Here is a 21,677-nt window from a genome sequence, read left to right on the forward strand (position 1 = left end):
TTATTTGTAAATAACACAAGTGGCTCTCAATTTTAAAAAGGTTGGTGACCCGTTCCATACTTTTTTTCTTGTTTGTTCCTTCTCATCGCTCTGAATACAGACCTAAATGAAATGCCTAATTTGGGCTTTTAATTGTCCCCACTCCTCAGTTCCTTAATAATGTGCTGAGAAACACACCTTTTTAAAAGAGATGACATGTTTGTTTTGAATTCTAAGAATGAGGATTCATGAGCATTGTGGTTCAATGTGGATGACACCACAAAGTCAGGACCTCAGTCAAGGTGTGCAGTTGTGCACTATCATCACCTTACAGTATGTACAAACTTTGTCAAAGTTTCTTTCAGCTGCACAAACAAAACAAAAAAATTCTTTAGTTTTGGATAAAAAAAAATTGAATGAAATGCATTTCATTGGACAGCTTCCACTTTCCTACGATTCGTTATTGTTGTAAATGTGTCTTTTTCAGAAATAACATTTCCAGGGCTTGCAATCGGCTAAGAAATTGTTTTTAAAACATATGAATGAGTAAAAACAAAAACAAAAAAAGTCCACTTTAGGAAATACATGTTAACTTTATTAAATTGTCATAAAAATGGAGCTGATGAAGAGAGCTGCCGGTAAAAAAGTGACAAACGATCAATCAGGTCCAGAGTCATCATTCAAATGCTCTTGGCTGGAAATATGAAGTCATCCAGTATCGTTAACGTCCCTCCTCGGTCTGTTCTCAAAGACTCACCTTTTCAAGTGTTGGCTTTCCTCCAGTTTGACTTTCTTTTGTCATTGTTTAAAAAAAAGAAAAAAGAAAAAAAAAAGGGACGCGTCTGACGGAATGGATACATTTTGTAGGTCATTGTGGGAGGAAGTCAGAAATCCTGCCGAATGTTTTCCTTGTTCTCATCCCCCTGCTGCTGTCTGAGCTGACCGATTTCGTTTTCTAGATGTATGATGGCCCGCTCGATCTCATAGTTCTTGCTGACCAGTGACACCCAGCTGTTGGGGGGCAAGATGCGGCAAATGTTAGCCCACGTACTAAAATCAAATGAAATTCAATGAAACACATGCAGCTTGTCACGTACTTTGACTCCAGCTCTCGCAGTTTGGCTCCTCCGGCTAACTGGTCATTTTTACGCTGCCAATTCAAATCTTGAATTTGTTTCCTGCGTGTGACAGAAATCAAATGAACTGATAAACATGTACGTGTTCATTTATCTTCACTTGGTAGAACCTTTCCAGGTGACTGTTCACCTGAATTTCTGAAGTTCCTTTTGAGCCATCTCAATCATGAAGGCCAGGTTACTGCAGAAGGAAAAATTAGAAAAACCATGGTTAATTACTTTAAAGTGACACTTGGGTGAGCTTAACATTGGCACTTATATCATAGGTTTGCATGAAAAAATGACATTAGTACTAAAATGCCCACCTCAAAAGCCTCTGTAGTGATTTAAGAGCTTTTTTTTGTGATTAGGTTTACGACAAATTTCCCCGCCCCTTTCTGGGGCGTGGCTTATGTTATGTTTTCGGTCTCAGCTGTCCACGTCACGGGAGGGAGCCAAGCATGGTAATATTGCTCGCTTTGTCAGTTCTGTTGTCTAAAAGGGTGACCGATCGCCACCAAAATGCAAATGCATATTACTACTCTTGTCCACTTCAACCTGTGAAAGTATAAAAGTGTTCTGCACAATAGTTTGGATTTATTGACATAAAACGTGATCTCATCATGATCACCTGCACAAAATCAAAAATACCATGGCGATTGCTCCTCCACTTTCACAAGCTGAAGCAGGCAAGACCATGAACGCGCACACAAACCCCGACTGGTTATATTTCTGACATTTAGCGACGCTAAACTCGTGTCAGCTCTCAGGAGGGAGACGGCGGTTTGCAGCAGTAGCAGGCAGATTGGAGCTTTACGTCCCCTTCTTCCCTCCCCGGCTAAAGGTAGGATAATGGGTCGGCTAACAGCAACAACTAGCTTCAGGTCGTTAAAACAAAAGGTTTTAGCACAACAACATTAGCTCCTTACTCTGGGTCCAGTCGCGGGGTTGCCTCCCAAGCAGTCGCGTGCGTTGTCAGACAGAGAGCCATCAGAGAGTGAGGTAAGCCCTCATCGAACAAGCGTCAATGTTCAGCGAACAAAAAGTTTCAGAGAGGCTGACTGCACAGCCGAGTGTGGCCACATTGGAACGTACCTTTTCGGCTCTTTACGTTCCAAATTGGAGGGCGTGTTGTCGGTCGAGAAAAAGGAGCCATTCCTCATCCAAATGAATCTGCACGTCTATCATTTCCACTTCAGCCACTGTAAATATCCTGACTGGTGTTAAATGCCGTCCTAACCGTCATCAGCAAAGAAGCAGTGTTTTTTTTTTTTTTTTCAAAGCAAAGAAGCAGTGTGCGCTTGTCCCAGCCTAAATCTATGTAGCTCTGCTCACTTCCACATTTCCTCATTTTCATATAAATCAGCCACGCAGAGGTTAATCCTTTTGATATGTTGAAGTGGGCATTAGTAGGGATGTCCACTTAAATTTTGGTGCCAATTGATCGCCGTTTTTGGACGTTCGAAGCAATGAAAGTACAATGATTTCCAATGGAGAGTTTGTAATCGGTTACTCCCATGACTTCAACCGAACAGGGATAGAACGCTAGGGGGCGCGGCCATTCTCCTCATTAACAAGGGGCGTTAATCATGGAGTCACTTATTTCCCAATTTCTCCCAAATGTATTGATAAAATAGAAAACTCTTTCCATTTTCCTGATCCAAAAATATATCAAATAAACTTGTTAGTGAAAACATGGCCATCCCTGCCCCACCGTCCCTTTAAGATCAAAGTCCAAATTTTTCGACAGGAAGCGATAACCTTCACATACTCATTGTAGACTTTCCACGCGTTGGTTCCGTACTGCGACATGAGCTCCAGGTTCTCGATGCGAACTGCCTGGTGCTCCAGCTGGGCCATGGAGTTGTTAACGCACTCCTGCCAAGCTGTAATGTCATTCTTCTGACCTGCAGAGGGTGCTGGCAGCTCATACCTTTGGGACAATGACATCACATCATGAAATTAAAGTCAAAGATCCATGCATCCGTTTTATGCTGGTCTGAATAATGGGGACAGCGGTTTACATATGGAAGCCCATCAAACTGCATCAAGAAATTCTGGCCGTTAAGATGGTGAACAGAACTGGTGACAAAGGGCAGCCTTGGCAGTGTCCATTGTGAAAATGAACATGTGAGCTTACTGCTAGCAATGCAAAGCAAGCTCCTGCACTGACTATACAGGAACCAAACGGCGCACTGACTATACAGGAACCAAACGGCCCATGATACCAAGCACAAGACCCAGTACTTATTGAGTACGCACAAAACCACTAAATACAAGGGATGTGGTCAAGGGAAATCACACATTAACCCTCCAGTATTCTCCTGAGGGGTATAAAGCTGGTCCAGTGTTTCAAGACCAGGTTGAATACACCATGGCACCTTTTGAATAAAAGGATCACAGATCTGACTGTATCCATGACGATTACAGTGGAATCTCGATTTAACGGACTAATAGACAGGATTGTCCATTAAATTGAAGTACTTTTTTTAATGGCCTAAATACAGTACAAAATTGCTTTCTCCTTTTTGTGGCCTAAAACGCCCAGTACAATATAGAATTGTTGTAAATAAATATATCAAAGCTTCAAATTGTTAAAAAAAAAAATTTTTTTAAAGTTCTTCCAAACTTAACATGCTGGGAGGAGTGATATGGTGTGCAGTTGGACACGTTCATGAGGTGCAATGTGAGTGCGCTCTTTTTTCAACGCGGGTTAGAATTCAAGGTCATAGATATGGTTTTGACAAAAAAACAACTGTATACTGTAGCAAGAATAGCAGGTTTGAGAGAACATGCTACATGAGATCTCTCTTCATTAAACAAAATCCAAAAATGCTCTTTTAGAGCTGCCACTGTCCATGCTTTCCATGACCGTTGATGGGCAAGTTGCCCCTGCCAGCATAGCTGCCACGTCGGCACGTCTATTAGCCTGCACTAGTCGTACTGTATATCTGTGCCAAGAGCGGCACAACACAGAACTGTGTTGATAGTTTAAACTCTTGGCAAAGATTTTTTTTTTTTTTAATGTGCAAGTTAATTTGTCTTCAAAGATTCATTTCAGTTGTCTATTATAATACGTTTTTTCCCCCGCACAACATTGCAAATTGTACCTCTTCATGCTGAGGAGGTCCATGGGTTGTCGCGCTGCTAGGCGATCAAATTCATTCTTCATAATTTCAGTCTGGAAGATGATGAAGGCAAGGTTTTTATTTCTATTACCGCAGGAACTCTAAAGATGATTTTCGGGATCGAGGGTGTTATTTTTTTCACCTCAAAGGCAGAAAAATCAGGAGTAGGCAGGTAGCTCAAGTAGTTCTTGGTTGGTCTGTATCTTCTGGTCTCCTCTTCCACTAATGCTGCAGCCTGAGAAGCACATAGATCACATTTTGGATCAAATTAAGGCTGGGTGATTCATTGTTTTTAATTAATGAATTCCAGTTTATCTGTCAGGATGATTTTGTTGTTGTTGTTGTGTCTGCAGTTTGATGTGCACTGCTTGCACAACAACATGGCTGCGAACAGAGGTGCTAGGGTTCTGAACTCGTTTAAACAAAAAGCTCCAAGTCCTTGATACGAATACGTGGATGACACGTGGGTTGAAATCAGAAGCCAAGAAGTCCAAGCCTTCACCAAGAAGAATAATTCAGTACACCAAAACATCAAGTTCACATGTGAGTGTCGAAGGCAATAATTTGCCATTTTTCTGGACTTTGATGTCCACATTGGGGATGACGCGATGCCTCGACGTTGGGGGTTTGCAGAAAAACCCCTCACACCTCTACTTACATTTTGACTCACACCAGCCACTGGTACACAAAATGGGCATGATCAGAACCTTACAACACACAGCTGATAACATTCCAACCAGCTCATAGACCAAAGAGAAAAATTGAGGACCTCAAAACCTGTGGTAAACCATGCTGGGTGTTTTTGAAAACTAGAGGAGAATGAAGACATTACGGCAGATCCGATCTGGCTGATCAGATCAGTGTAGTCAAGTGGAAAGACCATCTCGAACAGAGGAGGTGGCTTAGGACACCTCCCACCTACCCCATATAATGCCATCCTGTCACCCTTTCCAAAGAGTCTCAATGACTCAGCCTCTGACTGAAAAGTGTGGTCAGCCAGGGATGTGTATCAGGCACAGTATGTTCAATAGTTTGATGCTAGAACTTTTTGAGGTCGAAATGGCGTGAAAAGTTGTTTTTTTTTAAGGAGATAGCTTCTGGAGCCAACAGTGCAGTGTGCCGCAGCTGCCACTATATTAAACGTCAACTCGGTTTTGAGTTTTCAACACTTTTCCCGAGTTGTCCCCATTTTTTAACATGCCACCTTACACTGAAAGCTTAGTGTTGCGTGCAGAGTCCATCCCTGTATATGAGAAGAAAGGCGTATTGAATTTCCTTCCTACCCGTCGAGTCGTCCTACCTATGCACAGTGAGGATGCCGATCAGTGTTTTCGTGGGAATTTTGTAACTTTTTGTCCTACCTGTCGTACTTTTTCATTGCGTCAAAAATATTTTTGGCGTGTGTTTTCCGTCATAGCTTTTAAGCATTGTGTTTTCAAGTTCTTCCTACCAGTCTGCATCTAAACAAAACAAGCTGAAAGCGCATGGAAGTACTTTTGGCTGTCAAATGAGCCTTCGGTAGGAAGTTTCGATGGGGTAGGACAATTTGGCAGAACACCAGTGCAAGTCAATCAATCACTGAGTCAATAATGCTGAACATTTCCATTTACACGAAATGGTGCTCATTTGCACGTTGCGAAAGCAATCATTTATCAACACGTTTGATAATTGGCGACCCGTATGTATATACTTTATTCCCTCCTCCCATCTTGTCAGTAACATTGGTCTTGCTGAGAAAAAAAATACCGATAGTATTATATTTAACTGCTTGGCATGGTCGAAAGCTATACAATACATACAAGCTAAGCACATGCTCAGTTTTAGCATAATTGCTCTCGTTTACAATATGCACGAGTTTACTCACAGCTTCTCTGACACCGGCGGCATCGTAACCTTGGTCAAAATAAGGTAATGCATCAACAAACACTTCACCCGCAACTGAGGCAGTCCCAGACATGTTAATCTGGAGAAATTTGCTCAATTAGCAATAAACCTCTTGTTGCACTGCGCCGCTTCCTTTGACGTGTGCGTATTTCCGCTTCCTTCTTCTTCTTCTTCTTTTAATTTTACTGACGGATTACATCTCTTTGGTACATACCGCCACCTATTGTACATGAAACGCAAAGAGACTTGGCAGGTTCTGCTATCTACAGTTGTAATGACTGAGGAGACGGGAAAAATAAGGAGAGCACCCCCGCACACATACATATACTGTACACGTACAGCATATACTGCATTTTGGATTGGTCTCGATTAAATACAGTACAAACAATCATCCACGTTACATTTTCAACATGTATGGACAATTGTCTGCAATGAACCTGACGGGCATATTTTTGGAGCGTGGGAGGAAGCTTGAGTACCGAGAGGAAGCGTGTGCGAGCATGGGGAGAACATGCAAACTCCACAAGAAAGCCCGACCCCAGATTCAAACCCCCAACCTCTGAACTCTGAGGTGGAAGTGCCACTCCATCACGCGCCCTTTCTATCCATCCATTTTTAAAATTGTTATTTCAACTTGGCAATATCTCTTACAGTATGCTTCTTTTCTTCTTTACATTGTAAGAAAAACACCGTTGTTTTTACGGAAAAAAACGGCAGCTGTGGTTACCAGAATATTGTAAAAAATACAGCAGAGTGTAAACCACATTACAAAACAACCTGTAAATTTTACAGTTTAAAAGTGTAATCATTTACAAAAAAATACATGATAAAATTGTAAATTCAACATCAATTTTCAGTCAAAGCACAACTATGCCGTTATCAAACATTTTTTTCCTGTAAAATGTGCATCCAGCAGTTGCTTGTTTTACATCAAATCCCATTCAATTTCACTGAATAACATCAGATGAAAGCTATTGAATAATATAACTCTCCTTCCTTATCCATGTTGGCATTTACAGCATTTAGGTATAACGGCGTTAACTCATGACGTTAACTCATGACGTTAACTCATGATGTTAACTTTAGATTAACAGGGATGTCTCTTAACAATATAACGCCTTTACGATTACTAATAACGTAAAGTGCCGCTTCGTCCTTAAATCTTCTTCAAAGGATGACAACGGCTTTGCCTTTACACCGAAAAGGTAATGTAAACATGGCAGGGAGGTCATTGTTTGTTGTGTGGTCCTCAGTCATAAAGTAGAATGCATGCGTGTACAGAATTTTGCTCAGCACATGCATGGTGGAAATGGGAACAAACCTAAATTAAAAAGTAGTGTTTAGAATCGTGGAAAATTCATATATTTTTGTGTCATGGTGCTTTTTAGATATGAATTGAATGAATAAACCACCAATATCAGTCTGTAAAGTGGTGTCAGTGACAATCACTCTGATTGGCTGCCAGCCAAGAAATGCAAATCAGTGCATGAAATATACAAATTTGTAAAATGGTATACAATTTATTTCCGTTCTTTTAACCAAGCAATATAGTATTTTTAACTGTATTGCATTAAAAAACTAATATCATGCAGTTTGTTGCAAAACTCTTTGATCTAAGCCTTGATTTATGGCTTTTTGGATCAAAGGTCATAGGCAAAAATAATTATATTTGATTTTAATAGTTTCCGGGACATCTGGAAGTGGTAAATTTAACTACCGTACATCCTGGGGCCATTATTTTATGTGAAGTAATCAAAAGGTCAAAGTAGTATATGTCAGGGTATGTTTGAATATTATTTGATATATGTATTAAGTGTTGTTTTATGGTTTAAAGGAAAGAATGTATCATCTTACCTTGGGAAGTGAGAAGAAGAGGGAGGTGAGCGCGCATCCATGGCTATAATGCTGAGTGAGAAGGAGGTGGGGTGAGAAGGCGGCATCCTTTCAGGATTCTAAACAGTATAACTAAACAAGGGTGAGAAGATGCTCCCTTTCACACACGCACCGGTGGTCTGCCCAAGGTAATTAAGCAACATGTGTTTTTTCTGTAGAGGGATTAAAAAAAAACAGGCTCCAAGATTTGAACGTAAAATCAGTCAATGTGTTTTTATGGGAGGCACAATTGCACGGGAGGTTATCTTACTAAACAACAGTAGGTCATAAAAAAGCAGACACCCGAGGTTTTTTTTAAACATAAAATGTGACGTTGGTTTAGGTTCATGAGGGATATGTCCAGGCATGTTTAGGACATGGACATGCTGGAGGGTCAGAGAGGGGTCAGCGAGGGGTCATAGAGTGTTGGAAGGGAAAAAAAATTAGAAGCTGGTACATAGTTTTTAATCAGGTACAAAGTCTTGAATAATTGTATGTATAGTTTGTGTGAGCAATCTATAAAATAATTTAAAAAGCACAGCTGTGATTCTGCTGCAGAGGGTTGGTGTGATGATGGGATGGGAGAATACTCTGGGTCTAAAGCGCGCTGAAAAAAACGGGGAAAAGCGTGTTTGTATGAACTTTAAAAATATTAGGAATAAAATTCAGACTAGTGTGAATGTGTGAAGGGACTAAACTAAAATGTTAGATTGATTTGTTTACCCTGTAGGGGTGTGAAAACAGAGAGAGGGGCGTGGTTACCGATGGCGCGAAAGTTTGTATGCAACCTCCTTTTTGAAAAAAAAAAAAAAAAAACGCGAACGGAGTATATCTGAGATGGGTCAAGGTAATTATTTTTATGTAATTAAATTCTACAGGACATTGTTTAATGTTGTAACTAAATCTTACAGACATGTTTGGATGCGTGGAGGTGTAGAATCATCGTGAGTTATTTTGGGATGGTACACTGCTGGATTTCGCTATAATAATCACATTCAGAGTAGTTCACTCAGTGAATGTCGCATAGCAAAGCTGAACGGAGTGCTTACGGAAACACTCTTTCCAATACTGTTTTTGTTTTTACACCATTGACTACAATTACCATGGACAAAATATCAGTTCCAATATTTTTAATGAAAAAATCTTATTGATAGAAATATTGATCAAGGGAAGTGATCTCCCACCATAGAGTCAAAACATTTAATATTGTAGCCCGCACTATATATTAAATATGCTCATAATTTAACTTTACCAGCTGCAATATGGTAGCAAATATTGCATTTTACATGCGTTGAAATCATTATTAAATAAATTAATCACCAATTTAAAAAAGAAAGTAACTTAAACATGAGTAACACATTACTCTACAAATACAGTAATATTGTAAAGAAAGGTATTACTTCCACACGCAAGTAACTGTAGTAGTAATATATCGTATTTTGGAAGTAATTTCCCCAACACTGGTCATTAATTATTATTCCTGCTGTCATCCGTGATTTAGTCTGAAGATGTCAACATCAATCTATCCAACTATTTTAGAGTATTAAGAGAAATTCTGGTATGCAACGACACGAAGGTTAATGAGTTCAAATACGGAAAATTCTATATATACTTGATTTAACCTGAGTGTAGCAAAAAACTGTGTGCTGTTTTATCTTAACCCAATAAGGCCTAAAGCGTCTGGCTCAACAGCTCCCCAAAACCGGCGGTCGTCTTTGGAATTACCCTTGAAAACCTAAAGTTTTCCCAGAAATTCAACACCTACAAAATAATTAATATCTCAGCCTCTGTAGCAGACAACAGAAACATAATTCCAAAAGAATTTGAGAACTTAGACATGTGGCTTTCACACGGACTGGAGCTTATTCATCTTTATTGTTTCAATCGAAGATGTAAAAAATAATGTGTCTGTGCGAGAGAAGCACTATGTTTAATTTAAAAAATATCGAGTGGTATTTACCATCCTCTTTTCTGTTACAAAGATGTCGATATTGTCATTATCTACAAACCTATATCTTAACCATATATCACGTTCGGCTGGTTCAAAGTCCACAATCACGTCGTCTATGTCACCGCCGTTACTCATTTAAGAGCTCGTGCGATCAATTACGCCGCCATTACTGCTCGAAAAAATTCTGCATATCCTCCGTCGACATCGTCGCATGTCTATTCTGATGCATTTCATTGGTTAAGAGACCGAGAATTAAATGATTAATAAAAAATGGCTGCGCTCCTGTCCATAATGGGTTAAAGCACCAGGTCATCGTTAATACTCCCGCAGGGGTAAATCACTTCGATTCCTCTGTGATTGCGTCGATAACAAATACAAGGACAGAACGTAGAGAAGAGAACCGGAAGAGACAGAGGTTGTTAGTACTTGGTACTTTCTTTGCTCTTTAGCCATGATACGTGAAGATCTAACTTTTGTCATTTGCTTTAGGAAGTTTGTACCAAACAGTAGTTGTGCTGCGAAATGGAGGCCAACCTTTGTGATGTATTCATATCCTAGAACTGTAACACCTACAAGTAAGTCCATTCAATTCTTAAATTGTACGTCTTTTTGCATGCAACTAGTGGCATTTTACAAACTGCTAATGCTAAAACTGCTTTTCTTTTTTGCTATTGCGTTGACATCGAACACCTATAGGCGTTACACATTTACTGCACGTACAATGTGTTTATGCTACCTGTTCTCTAAGATGTAACACACATTAACCCCTTACACACTACATTGATGAACAACATCACGTCCAGCATACAATACCTCGTCTGCATTAAGACTTCAAGGATGTCTGTGGTGCAGAGGCTGGCGTTTTTATATGACAGAGGTCATGATATTTTCAAGAGTTTTTCTTTTTAGAGGTATTTGTGAACTGACCAACCAATCCAGGAGGTAAAACCATGGTGTATATACAATAGAGAAAGGCCACAAATTGTGTTTTAGGTTAAAGTGATAAAGCTGTGCTGTATTTTCACATTTGAAAATTAACAAATTTTACTTGCCAACAACTCAGCAACTTTTTTTTGTTTTAAATCTCTTCTCCACTGAATACTACCCAAGTACTTGGAGGACTACTTTTTTACTTCAGGCATGAACAGTGGATCTATTTGAGTACCTTTTTTTTCTGCTCTGAACATACTTCTAAAGCAGAAAAAATCAAAACTAAGGGGGAACAAAGTGTAACCAAATTTTAAAAACATACAAGGCACCCATTCTGTGGCATTTCCTCCCACAATCAGGTGTTTGAGTAATGGTTTATCTTGTTGGGATATTTGGTATGAGATTGTACTGTAATTACAAATTGAAAGCTCAATTCGTGTTTTTACTACCAGTGACATGCCAAGCCTGTTTACATTAAAAACACAGTATCGTATGATCTAATGTTTATCCTGAGCATGAGTAATCAAATGTTATCAAAGTTATAAGATTCCCCCCAAAAGCAAGGAAAAGTATCTTAGGTATAGTTAATAACAACAGTTTACCTACGATAGATCAATCCACAATAATCCACTAAACAGGATGAAGTATTTTTCATGACTGTAACTGAAGACTGTAAAACTGCTCAGTCTCTAGGGTGAGATTATGTACCGGTACTTGTCATTCATACATGCATACAGAGTAAAAGGTTGTTTGTTGTTTGTTGTTTTATTTTTTATTATTTATTTCCGCTTCTTTACACCTTCTCATGTTCAAAAAATGTAAATGTGAAACAAAGTAAAAATTGCACACCCGTTTTCAGGGCTGGTTCTATGATTTTTTTTCTCTCCCGGTGCTAAAAGGGGGTTTTATATGTAGTGGGGCTCAGAAAATAATTTATAAATATATTTTAGAATATCTAATAAAATGAGGACCGGGCATAGCCCAGCTCCTAGCCCCAGTGTAGGGCCATCCAAGTTCCTTTTCCTCTTTGCAAAGCACAGTCTGTATCGTAAAAACCCAAACTCAGAAGCGTCTTCATGTATCAGTTGTCCTCTCAGAAGAAGACGTAAAGGTTTTAACAGAAAATGTTCAAAAACAGCAATTATTAACACGATGAAATTTTTTTCAAGAATTTTTGTGTCAGAGTAGAAACAAAAAAAAGGGACTGAGCCGCGTGTTCCCGCTCACGACAGTGGCGGACCTCAATTGATTAAGAAGCGGCGAGATTTTAAATTGGCCAGACTGTTTTTATATACGGCGCTGGTAAGGAGCTTTGCAAGAAAATAGCGCTTTCTAGTGGAACAAGGGGGCACTCACTGGCCTAATTTGCATATTCGTCACCGCGTGCCACTGCTAGAATATAAATCAAAATTTTTGTGATTTGGCGTCATTATGCTGCGAGCATGATGGAGGTGACATGACGTTAAAAATGATGCGATACGTAATGTCGACGAATGTCTGTTTGAAATGTCATACATGGATTACGAGCGTCAGAAAAACGGAAGCTCACGAGGCTCTCACTGTGATGTCATGACGCAAGGACGTAGTCGTGGTTTGACAAGTCACGTACGACGTCCAAGCGGTTCAAAGAGGAAGGAAGATGGCGGATAACAAAGGCGTCGATGATATGGAACCGTCACTAAACCCAGAGCCTTCTCCTTCGGCGCAAGACAACGTGCAGGCTGAGACCCAACCCGAAATTACGTCTGCGGTCATAGAAGGCGAAACAAAGGAAGCGGAAGAGACTGAGCCGCGTGTTCCCGCTCACGAGGCGACGACAGCCACCGGCGAAGGAGGCGGTGAGGTTAGCATCAGCAATGTTAGCGGCAGCAGCGCTGCTAGCCCTATGGATGCCAGCCCAACCAACGCCGAGCGGAGTCCCGCCGAAGCCCCGGCCGCTGGCGATACCGCAGTCAGCGGACCCGCCGCGGAAATGTCCCCACCACCCACGGCCCCGGCAGCCACACCGGTACAGACTCCCATTAATTTATTGGATACGTGCGCAGTGTGTAAACAAAGTCTTCAGAGCAGAGAAAGCCAACCAAAACTTCTACCTTGCTTGCACTCGTTTTGCCTGAAATGTATCCCGCAACCAGACAGACAGATCAGCGTGCAGGTGACTGGACCACACGGGCAAACCAACACACATATTGGTGAGTTCCCCATTTCTTCCGCCGCGCGCGAAGTGGAGCCGGCTGTTTTGACGTATAGTAATATTGGATGACTGACTGCACATCATTATGTTTATTCTTTAGCTAGTTGTCATGCGTGTCATGGTAGCTTTGATCTTGACCACTGTAGTGTAGTAACGAATGTATAGTACGGTAGACTCGCCCTTGACAGGCTCCAGTCGAAAATGCCAAGTCAAGTCAGCTCGTACTGTGATTGTCAGTATTTTGTCATACTTTGCATTATGGTAATGGAGAATATAAATGGTTATAATTAATGCGGAGTATAACCCGTTTTAAGGATTGACAATCTTAATGTAAACTTGGATGCTGGCCGCTTTTAGTTTGAATCATTACGGTACCACACATCCAAATAAACACACGAAAATAAATACATGGACATATTCTTTTGATTCAAAAAGAATAAATAAAATAATAGTTATCATGCAACCATTCCACAACATTAAGGTACTTACAAATCAACATTATGTGAATGTAATTACAGGGTTCGACATCAATACTAGCCTGGTGGCCCAGGGCCACCACGTGACCTGAAGTTCACTAATGCTGGCCCGACTGGGCCACTAGTACAGATTTTTAAGGCCTGATCTATTAATTGGCAATGTATTTCAAAATCGCGGATTTTTCAGAAGCATTCATTACAAATTTTAAAATATCGGAAGCCATGATTCAGAAAGACGCATTGTTTCAAAGATATGAGTTGACTCGGAGGCTTTGTACATTACCTGCTGGCTTTCACAAAAGGCGCATAATTGGTTCCCAGCGCGAGATCGACCGACGACAGACAGCACAAATGGATTTATCCCGTCAGCTTACTGGGCGCGCATCATCGAAGCCTCTCGCTAGTCTCGTCCACGCTAACAAACTAACAGCAATTTTGAACTACGTTCTGTTCGGAAACTCATAACATTATTCAAATGTGCCGTTCGGCAGCTGTGTTTACAAGTTGTGAGCAGACCACGCTCAGCCACCCGGCAAGCACGAATGTGCTCAGCACGACAATGACGGCAAAACAATGGTATGTTCGGAAACTCATAACATTATTCATATGTGCCGTTCTTTTATTCAGAGTCAAGCCGGATAAGAGGATAGTACAGCATAACAGCTGTGTTTACAAATTGTGGCAAGGATGGCAAGGCAACGACGACAAGACATCGGCAAATAAAGTGTGAAAGTGTTTGTTAGTTTTGTCTTAAACAGCTTACCTTAACTAGAATGCCATGTTACATTTTCTCCAAAGGACCTTATAGATGTTATTGTGCAAAGAGAAAGTTAAAGCATGATTACCTCCGGCGACCGCGCTTCTTCTTCTTTTTAAAAAGAAGTAGGAGGCGGCAAAGAAGAAGCGGCAGCAACAGCAGCCATTTTACTTTCGCTTTGCACAACAACGACGACAAGCGTGCAGGATTGTACCTTAGGATAAAATGCACTATGGCATTGTAGTTAAAGTGGAAGTCACCCCAAACATATTTTTTCAAGAACATGTTCTATGCAAAACCACTAGTTGAAACAAGCCATTCTGATAAATATTGCGTTTGTGGATTGAGTTAAATCCACCTGTTTTTAGCCATCTCTGGGGGCGGCCATTTTGTCACGTCTGTCGACTGAAAATGACATCACAATTGCCCAGGGCTCAGGTATCGACCAATCACGCCTGACCTGTTTTCTGAAGCTCAGCCGTCATTGGTCGTTACCTGAGCCCTGAGTAGTGATGTCATTTTCAGTCCTTAAAGTTGAGCTTTGTGAATGGAGTTTTATTTATTGCACTCCTGTGCATCTGAAACAGTTTATGCACTTTTCAATCGTGACAGCCGAATAAATATCAAATCGAATTTAAGTTAAAACTTTGTAAACAAATGCCTCAGTATTTTTAAATAAATATTTTTATAATATTTAATTACCGCATTACGTATAGGATCGCAACCCAAGCATCAGGGTCCGTATTGCATTGGGACAAAAGTGGATCTTCCCAGGCCTAATATTTATATATATCGTTATCGATGTTATCGTCAAAGTTGCTTTTCACGATGTGCAATCAACCTCATCATGTATTAATGCTCTCTTCAAAATGACCCGGATAAAAATGAACAAGTCTATTGATTGGCTGCAAATTAGGAGAAAGTGATAAAATCCTCATTCGGCGAATCAGCGTGCATAGACAGGAAAGGAAGAGGAAGAGATAAGTCTTCATTCTCCGACTCACCAGACAGGATTCAGTCACGCGACTCTGTTGCAGCAGCTGAGGGAACACAGCATTTTTTCAAATATGGACGAGTCCACATCCCTACCCTGGAAATGATTTGGGGTTTGACAAGATTGACGTCGGTCAAAAAAACATTGTAAGATGTTACGGAAAAACAATCGCCGTGAAGAGCTATTCGCCGACGCTTGTGTTCCACCACGAACCAATATCAAGTGTTGGGAACATTACTTCATAAAAGTAATTAGTTATAGTTATTCATTACTCGATATAAAGATTAACTCAATTCGTAGTTGATTTACTTTATAATAGGGGTGGGCGATATGATGATATTGGATCGTTAAGTACTTTAACGTGTTGATGATCTCATAAAGCCGAAAGATCCTTTGATTGTCTACAGGGCATATTCTATACAGTTTAGCTCTACGGCGGCTCAAAGCCGCTGACGCATACCCGATCATCCAATCACAGCACGCACAGTGCACCGTACGTGACACTCCCTGCCTCCCTGTTTGTTGTATAGCGAGAAGCTATAGCGTAAACTCTGGAAAGTCACCACAAAGCGGAGTTGGTCCCGAAAAGAAACTCCACATCCACAGTGTCGATTTGGTTTGGCTTTTCCTTGAAGGAGAAAGCGCAAACCAATTATTTGACAAGTTTGCAGAGACTCTGTTCGGACGTCAGATGGCAACACTACAAACCTGTTTAATCACTTGCGGAGACGGCACCCAAAAAACTACGCCAACAACCAAAACAAATGGAGATCAGACACATGGTAGCCGGAGGCAGTCGCTAGCCCCAAGCTAACACAACCCGCGGTAACACAGTCATTTTACAAGGGCACTCCATATGAAAAAACAAGCAAGCAGGGTAAAGAAGTAACTGAGGCAGTGACTTACTACCTTGCTGAAGACATGGTTCACATTAAAACAGTGGAAAATGAGGGGTTTAAATAAAAGACTCTTTACTTTAAAGTACTAGGTCCGCCTTACGAGCTGTGTTTTTTTGTTTACGTTATGTTACCTTTTATGTTTACATTCACTGCACATTTTGATAAAAATTGGCACTATTCAAATTAAAACCTGTCATATGTCATATTTTTCTTTTAGGGTTTTATATACGTTGTTTTATATGTTTAACATGAGGAAAATGGTCCAAAATGTGCAAATTAGTCTAAAAAATACGATGTAAAGAGTCATGACAAAATCATGATCGTAGTTTTATTTTTTTTAAAATCCTGATGATATTTTTGCCATATTTCCCACCACTACTTTATAATAAAAGTAACTAGTCAGCCGGCAAAATTACTATTATTAATTACTCTTAAAAAATAGCTTTATATCAAATATATATATTTTTTGATTGTTTGTTTTTTTCCAGCAGGTTTTCAAAAGACATTTGAAATGAGTTGAATGGCCACTTGAACTTCATTATTTATTGCATTTTTGCTTGATCTGCAAAAGAAAAAAGTTGTCAGGACTCTTTGATATCCGAGTTTTTGTGGCGCTCTTTATCAGAAATGCTGCTAAACAGAGGCCCATTGTGCTAAAATCGAGGTGAGTTGTGTTAACCCATTAAGCCCGTAAAAACGGCTATGCACGTGACGGTGTCGCGAGACCGCGGAGGATCTCGTGGAATTTTTTTCGAGCCGTAGGTAGGCTAAAGGCGGACGCCGTTGATCGCCGGGAGCTCTGATTAAAGTAAGTAAAGTAACGGCAGTGCTATATAGGCGACGCGCACGACCAGAGGAACCAGTCGAATGTGATATGATATGGTTTGTAGACAATGACGATATTGACGTCTATAACAGAGGATGGTAATCACCACTCGATTTTTTTTTTTAGTTAAAACAGTGCTTCTCTTGCACTGACACGTTCTTTTTACATATTCGATTGAAACAGTAAATAATAATAAATCCTGCCTGTGTGAAAGCCACATGTCTAAGATCTTTAATTCTTTTGGAATTATGTTTTTGTCTGCTCCAGGGGCTGAGATATTAAAGTGGAGGTCAACGCAAACATATTTTTTTCAAGAATATGTTTTATGCAAGCCCACTAGTTGAAACAGGGCATTATGATAAATATTGCGTTTGTGGAATAAGTGTTAATCCACTCGTTTTTAGCCATCACTGGGGGCGGCCATTTTGTCTTCTGTCGACTGAAAATGACATCACAACTGCTCACAACGACTAATCACGGCTCAGATTCAGAGAACAGGTCAGCTGTGATTGGTCGTTGTAAGCAGTTGTGATGTCATTTTCAGTCGACAGAAGACAAAATGGCCACCCCCAGAGATGGCTAAAAACAAGTGCATTTTGCTACTTAACTTATATTCCACAAACGCAAAATTAATCAGAATGCTGTGTTTCAACTAGTGGGCCTGCTGGGAACATATTCTTGAAGAAAAAATGCTTGGGTTGACTTCCACTTGAATAATTTTGTAAGTGTTGAATTTCTGGAAGAACTTCAGGTTTTCAAGGGTAATTCCACAGGCGACCTTAGGTTTTGGGGAGCTGCTGAGACAGGTGCTTTAGGCCTTAATGGGTGCAATGAGGTATCTTTTCAGACAGAAAACTCAGACATGGACGTGGGAGACCCCCCTCAGCCCACCCCTCTTTATCCTTCCAAGCAGTCACTCTATGCATAAGCGAGCATGTGCATCTGGCACTGAGGTTTAAACGTCATGAGAGGTGTTTTTTTTTTTTTTTCAAATTATATGGTAGGTAAATAGGACACTGTCATTAGGTGTGATTGAGTATCCACGAACATGAACGTGGCAACCTTTTGGCCGTACGAGCTTTAACGTCCGGGTGACCTATCTATTTGGCATATCTATGGTTCCCAGAATGCATTGCACGGCGCAGTGCATTTATTGAAGTTGTGAGGACAATCCTTGTCAGATGTGTTTGTGTTATCAGTAGTTGAATGTGTGTCATATTTAACACATTTATCTTTGAATTATGTTGTGTGTAAAATTGTGACATCCAGGTCAATTCCTTGTACAGCTTGCATTGCTCATGTGACCATTATGAATTTCTATGCTTTGGTGACAGATCCACAGAATGACCTCATCAACAAATCTTATTATACTGTACATATTTCAGGTATAGAGTTACGTGTAAGAAATATGTTACTGGTGTCCAACTATCATCTGCCATTTGGACGATTTTGTCCAGCTGATTAATCGGTTTTATTATTATGGCAGTAGAGGTGGCCGATATCTTGCGTTCACGATGTGTAATTTTACATTATCGAGTTTTAATACTGCCTCTGACTCGAGTCAGTCGACGGCCGCAAAGTATGAGGAAATGCTGAAAAATCAGTGTGCACTGACGGCAGAGGAGGAGGAAATGAGAATCGTTCGCCTAATCAGCGGGCAGAACCCGGTCAGGTGACACTGTCCGCACTACAGCCGAGCTGTTTCCTCCTCATTTCGTGGAGGAGTGTCTAGCAGGGCTTCTTAGCGAGACGCAAGTCCGCGTCGTCCGTAGTCTGTAAATGGTTTGGAGTTGACTGACGTCTGTGGGAATAACATTGTTAGATGTGCCAAAACGGTCACCGTGAAGAGCAGCTCTGTTGCACCGCGAGCCATATGGATTACGAGGAAAACTTGGCGACCGCGCGAGCACGCTCAACAAAAGCTTAATTACACACACTCAGAAAACAGTCGCCGAGTTGAACCAACAAATACAAATGCACACATGCACTCACGCACACACACGCACTCAATACTTTAGCGAGCAAGTCAAACGTGACATCCTGGATGATCGGTTCACATTCAGTTTACACGCTTTTAGTCCGCATCATTCATAACTAGCCTGTATTCCTGTAGCATGTTGAACAAAATATGGCGGCTTATTAGTGTGACGGCAGCATACACCCAAACATGAATAAAGTCACAAGTATACATGTCACAGCAATGAAATAGTGGGAAAATGCACTTTTCAGTAAATTGCAGTTTTGTTATTCGCCTTTATTCTGAATACGTTGGCCAATGTATGAGAATGGGTGTTGTCATGACGACGTCTTTTTTTTTTCTCTCGCTGGGTGACACTTCGTCTCACGTCACATATCAAATACAATTTTTTTCTCATTTTGATTGTTATAGTTAACACCCTTTTCTCATTCTTATTGCTCTAATAGTTGGCAGTGATACACCAGTACTTACTGCAGCTCAAAATGTCACATCATTATGGAATAACAGCAGAGACATTTAAATGACATAAATATTCCCCAAAATCAATGTAAGTCGATACATAATTTTTTGTTCTTTGTTAAATATTGTCATAGAATATCATTATGTTTTACAGTAGCTGTATTTAGCAATTTAAAATAGATGTTGTTCACAAACGCTGTCTATCCACAATTGGTCTGTGAAGCAAGTGCAGATTTAAAATATTTTTTCGAGAATATCGGCAAATCATCATTGTGTTTTTGGAAAAAATATCTAGTTATTTTTTTTTGCCCATATCGCCCACCCCTATATGGCAGTGTGAAAGACTCCTAAGTGAATGGAAGAGGGATTCTCTAAAGATAAAATTCCTTTTTTTGATGAACAGTCCTGGCAGCCAATTTAAATACCGTATTTTCACGGCTAAAAGGCGCAGTCTCAGTTACGGGTGCTATTTCTGTATTTAACACATACATAAGGCGCACCCCACAGTATTATTAGGCGCAGGCATGGTAAAACATACGATAGCTTAAAACACACGGTAGCATGCATGCACGCTAAACATCGTCGCTGTCTTGTGAAAAACACTTATCTCCAATTTTGGAAACTTTTTTAATTTTGACTTTCATGTGATGTCGATAACGCGGAAAGATGATTCAGGTAAAAATAAGAAAATGAAAAAAAATGGAGATAAATGTTTTTCATATGACAGCGACGATATGCTAGCAAGCACGCTAACGTATGTTTTTTAAAAAGCAGCGGGAGCAATACTGAGTTCGGTTGTTTTTTATTGAAACATTTAACAATGTACTCACGTAATTGTCAGTGATTAACTGTCATCCACAAATCCATCAAAGTCCTCATCTTCGGTATCCGAAACGAACAGCCGGGCAAGCTCTCCATTAAACATGCCAGCTACGCTTTCGTCATTGTCCGAGTCAGTCTCGTTGTCGTGCGGCTCCTCAGAAACAATGCCGGCTTTTGCGAAAGCTCGCACAACAGTGCAAGCAGACACTTTAGCCCAAGTATCCACAATCCATTCACAAATTGTGGCGTAACTTGCCCGGCGCTGCCTCCCAGTCTTTGTGAAGCTGTGTTCGCCGTCTGTCTTCCATCGCTCCCACGCCGCTCGCAACTTAACTTTGAACGCCCTATTTACACTGATGCCCAGTGGTTGGAGGTCCTTTGTTAAGCCTCCGGGAATAATGGTAAAATCGGAGTTCATTTGCTTCACTTGGTTTTTCACAGCGGCTGTGAGATGGGCGGGCATGCAGTCACAGATTAACAGCGATGGTGACGTGTGAAAGAAGACATCCGGTCTCTTTGGCTAGGTTCACACCGCAGGTCTTAATGCTCAATTCGAATTTTTTGAAAAAATCAGATTTTTTTTTTTTTTTGGTGTAAGTGTTCATATTACATTTTAAATGCGAGCTTGGTCTTGCCTGCTGTATGAACACATGCGTCACAAAATTGACCTGCGTGCGAGACGACGTCACCCCCGTGTTTGCGGAAGTAAATGTGGTCCAGTGCGTTGGGGCATTTATACAGTGAAGCGATTAGGTATGAGGTAGAAATAAATACAGTATTTGGGGAAAATCACCCGCAGTCAGCCACACTCTCCATTTTCTACTCGTCCATTCAGCCCTTTTGATTGGCCTTGATGATGACTCCGGCCGGAAACTTTTCTCTTGGCAGCGTCTTCCGCTTAAAAATCACCATAGGTGGCAGTGTCTGTCCATTACCATGGCAACCAAGCACAACAGTAAAAGCCGACTTCTCGTGCCCCGTTGTGGTATCGCTACCGTGCTGGTCCCCTTCTTCTCCACAGTGTGGTTCACCGGGATGTCGTAAGTGAGCGGCACCTCGTCCATGTTGGTGATGTGGTTGACCCGGATGCGTTTGTCGGTAATCTTTTTATCACAGTAGCAGCGGAAGATGGCCAGCTTTCCCTTGTAATCTGCCGGAAGTTGCTGCGCCACGGTGGTCCTTGCCGGGTTGTGTGATATGCTGTTGCTGTTGTTATCAGTTACGCCAATAGGGGGGCAATCACGCACTGTTGAGAGAGTGGAAGCCAAATGTGTAACAGGTTGTTGACGCTGATAAGATGCATGTTCGAATAAATGCCAACCGAGTTGGGCCAAAGCAATGTTCAATTTTCATTTCTGCAAGCGTTTTTTGTACTCTGTCTCTGTCTCTGTCTCTGTCTCTGTCTCTATCTCT

The 21,677-nt window shown here is 40.8% G+C and overlaps 2 protein-coding genes across 6 annotated transcripts in view; one reads left to right on the plus strand and one right to left on the minus strand.

The window, feature by feature from the left end:
* Window positions 1–552: 552 nt before the first annotated feature.
* On the minus strand, window positions 553–6,284 carry bcas2 (BCAS2 pre-mRNA processing factor). The gene is made up of 7 exons (XM_086027631.1): window positions 6,087–6,284; window positions 4,365–4,457; window positions 4,205–4,275; window positions 2,866–3,027; window positions 1,246–1,296; window positions 1,077–1,157; window positions 553–990 (listed from the first exon to the last, which is right to left on the minus strand). Exons 1-7 carry the CDS (start codon window positions 6,177–6,179, stop codon window positions 864–866), a joined length of 678 nt encoding a protein of 225 aa, XP_085883757.1. The 5' UTR covers window positions 6,180–6,284; the 3' UTR covers window positions 553–863.
* Window positions 6,285–12,441: 6,157 nt separating this feature from the next.
* Window positions 12,442–21,677, plus strand: part of trim33 (tripartite motif containing 33) — a 49,398-nt gene continuing 40,162 nt past the window's right edge. For all 5 annotated transcript variants that reach the window (XM_086027581.1, XM_086027599.1, XM_086027590.1 and 2 more), the window contains exon 1: window positions 12,442–13,051. In XM_086027581.1, coding sequence (XP_085883707.1) covers window positions 12,499–13,051 — 553 coding nt within the window. In that variant the 5' untranslated portion in view covers window positions 12,442–12,498. The remainder of the gene's footprint in view (window positions 13,052–21,677) is intronic.

This window comes from Filicampus tigris, chromosome 1, assembly GCF_054856515.1.
Source record: "Filicampus tigris isolate MCC_2025a chromosome 1, RoL_Ftig_1.0, whole genome shotgun sequence".
Taxonomy (NCBI): Eukaryota; Metazoa; Chordata; class Actinopteri; order Syngnathiformes; family Syngnathidae; genus Filicampus; species Filicampus tigris.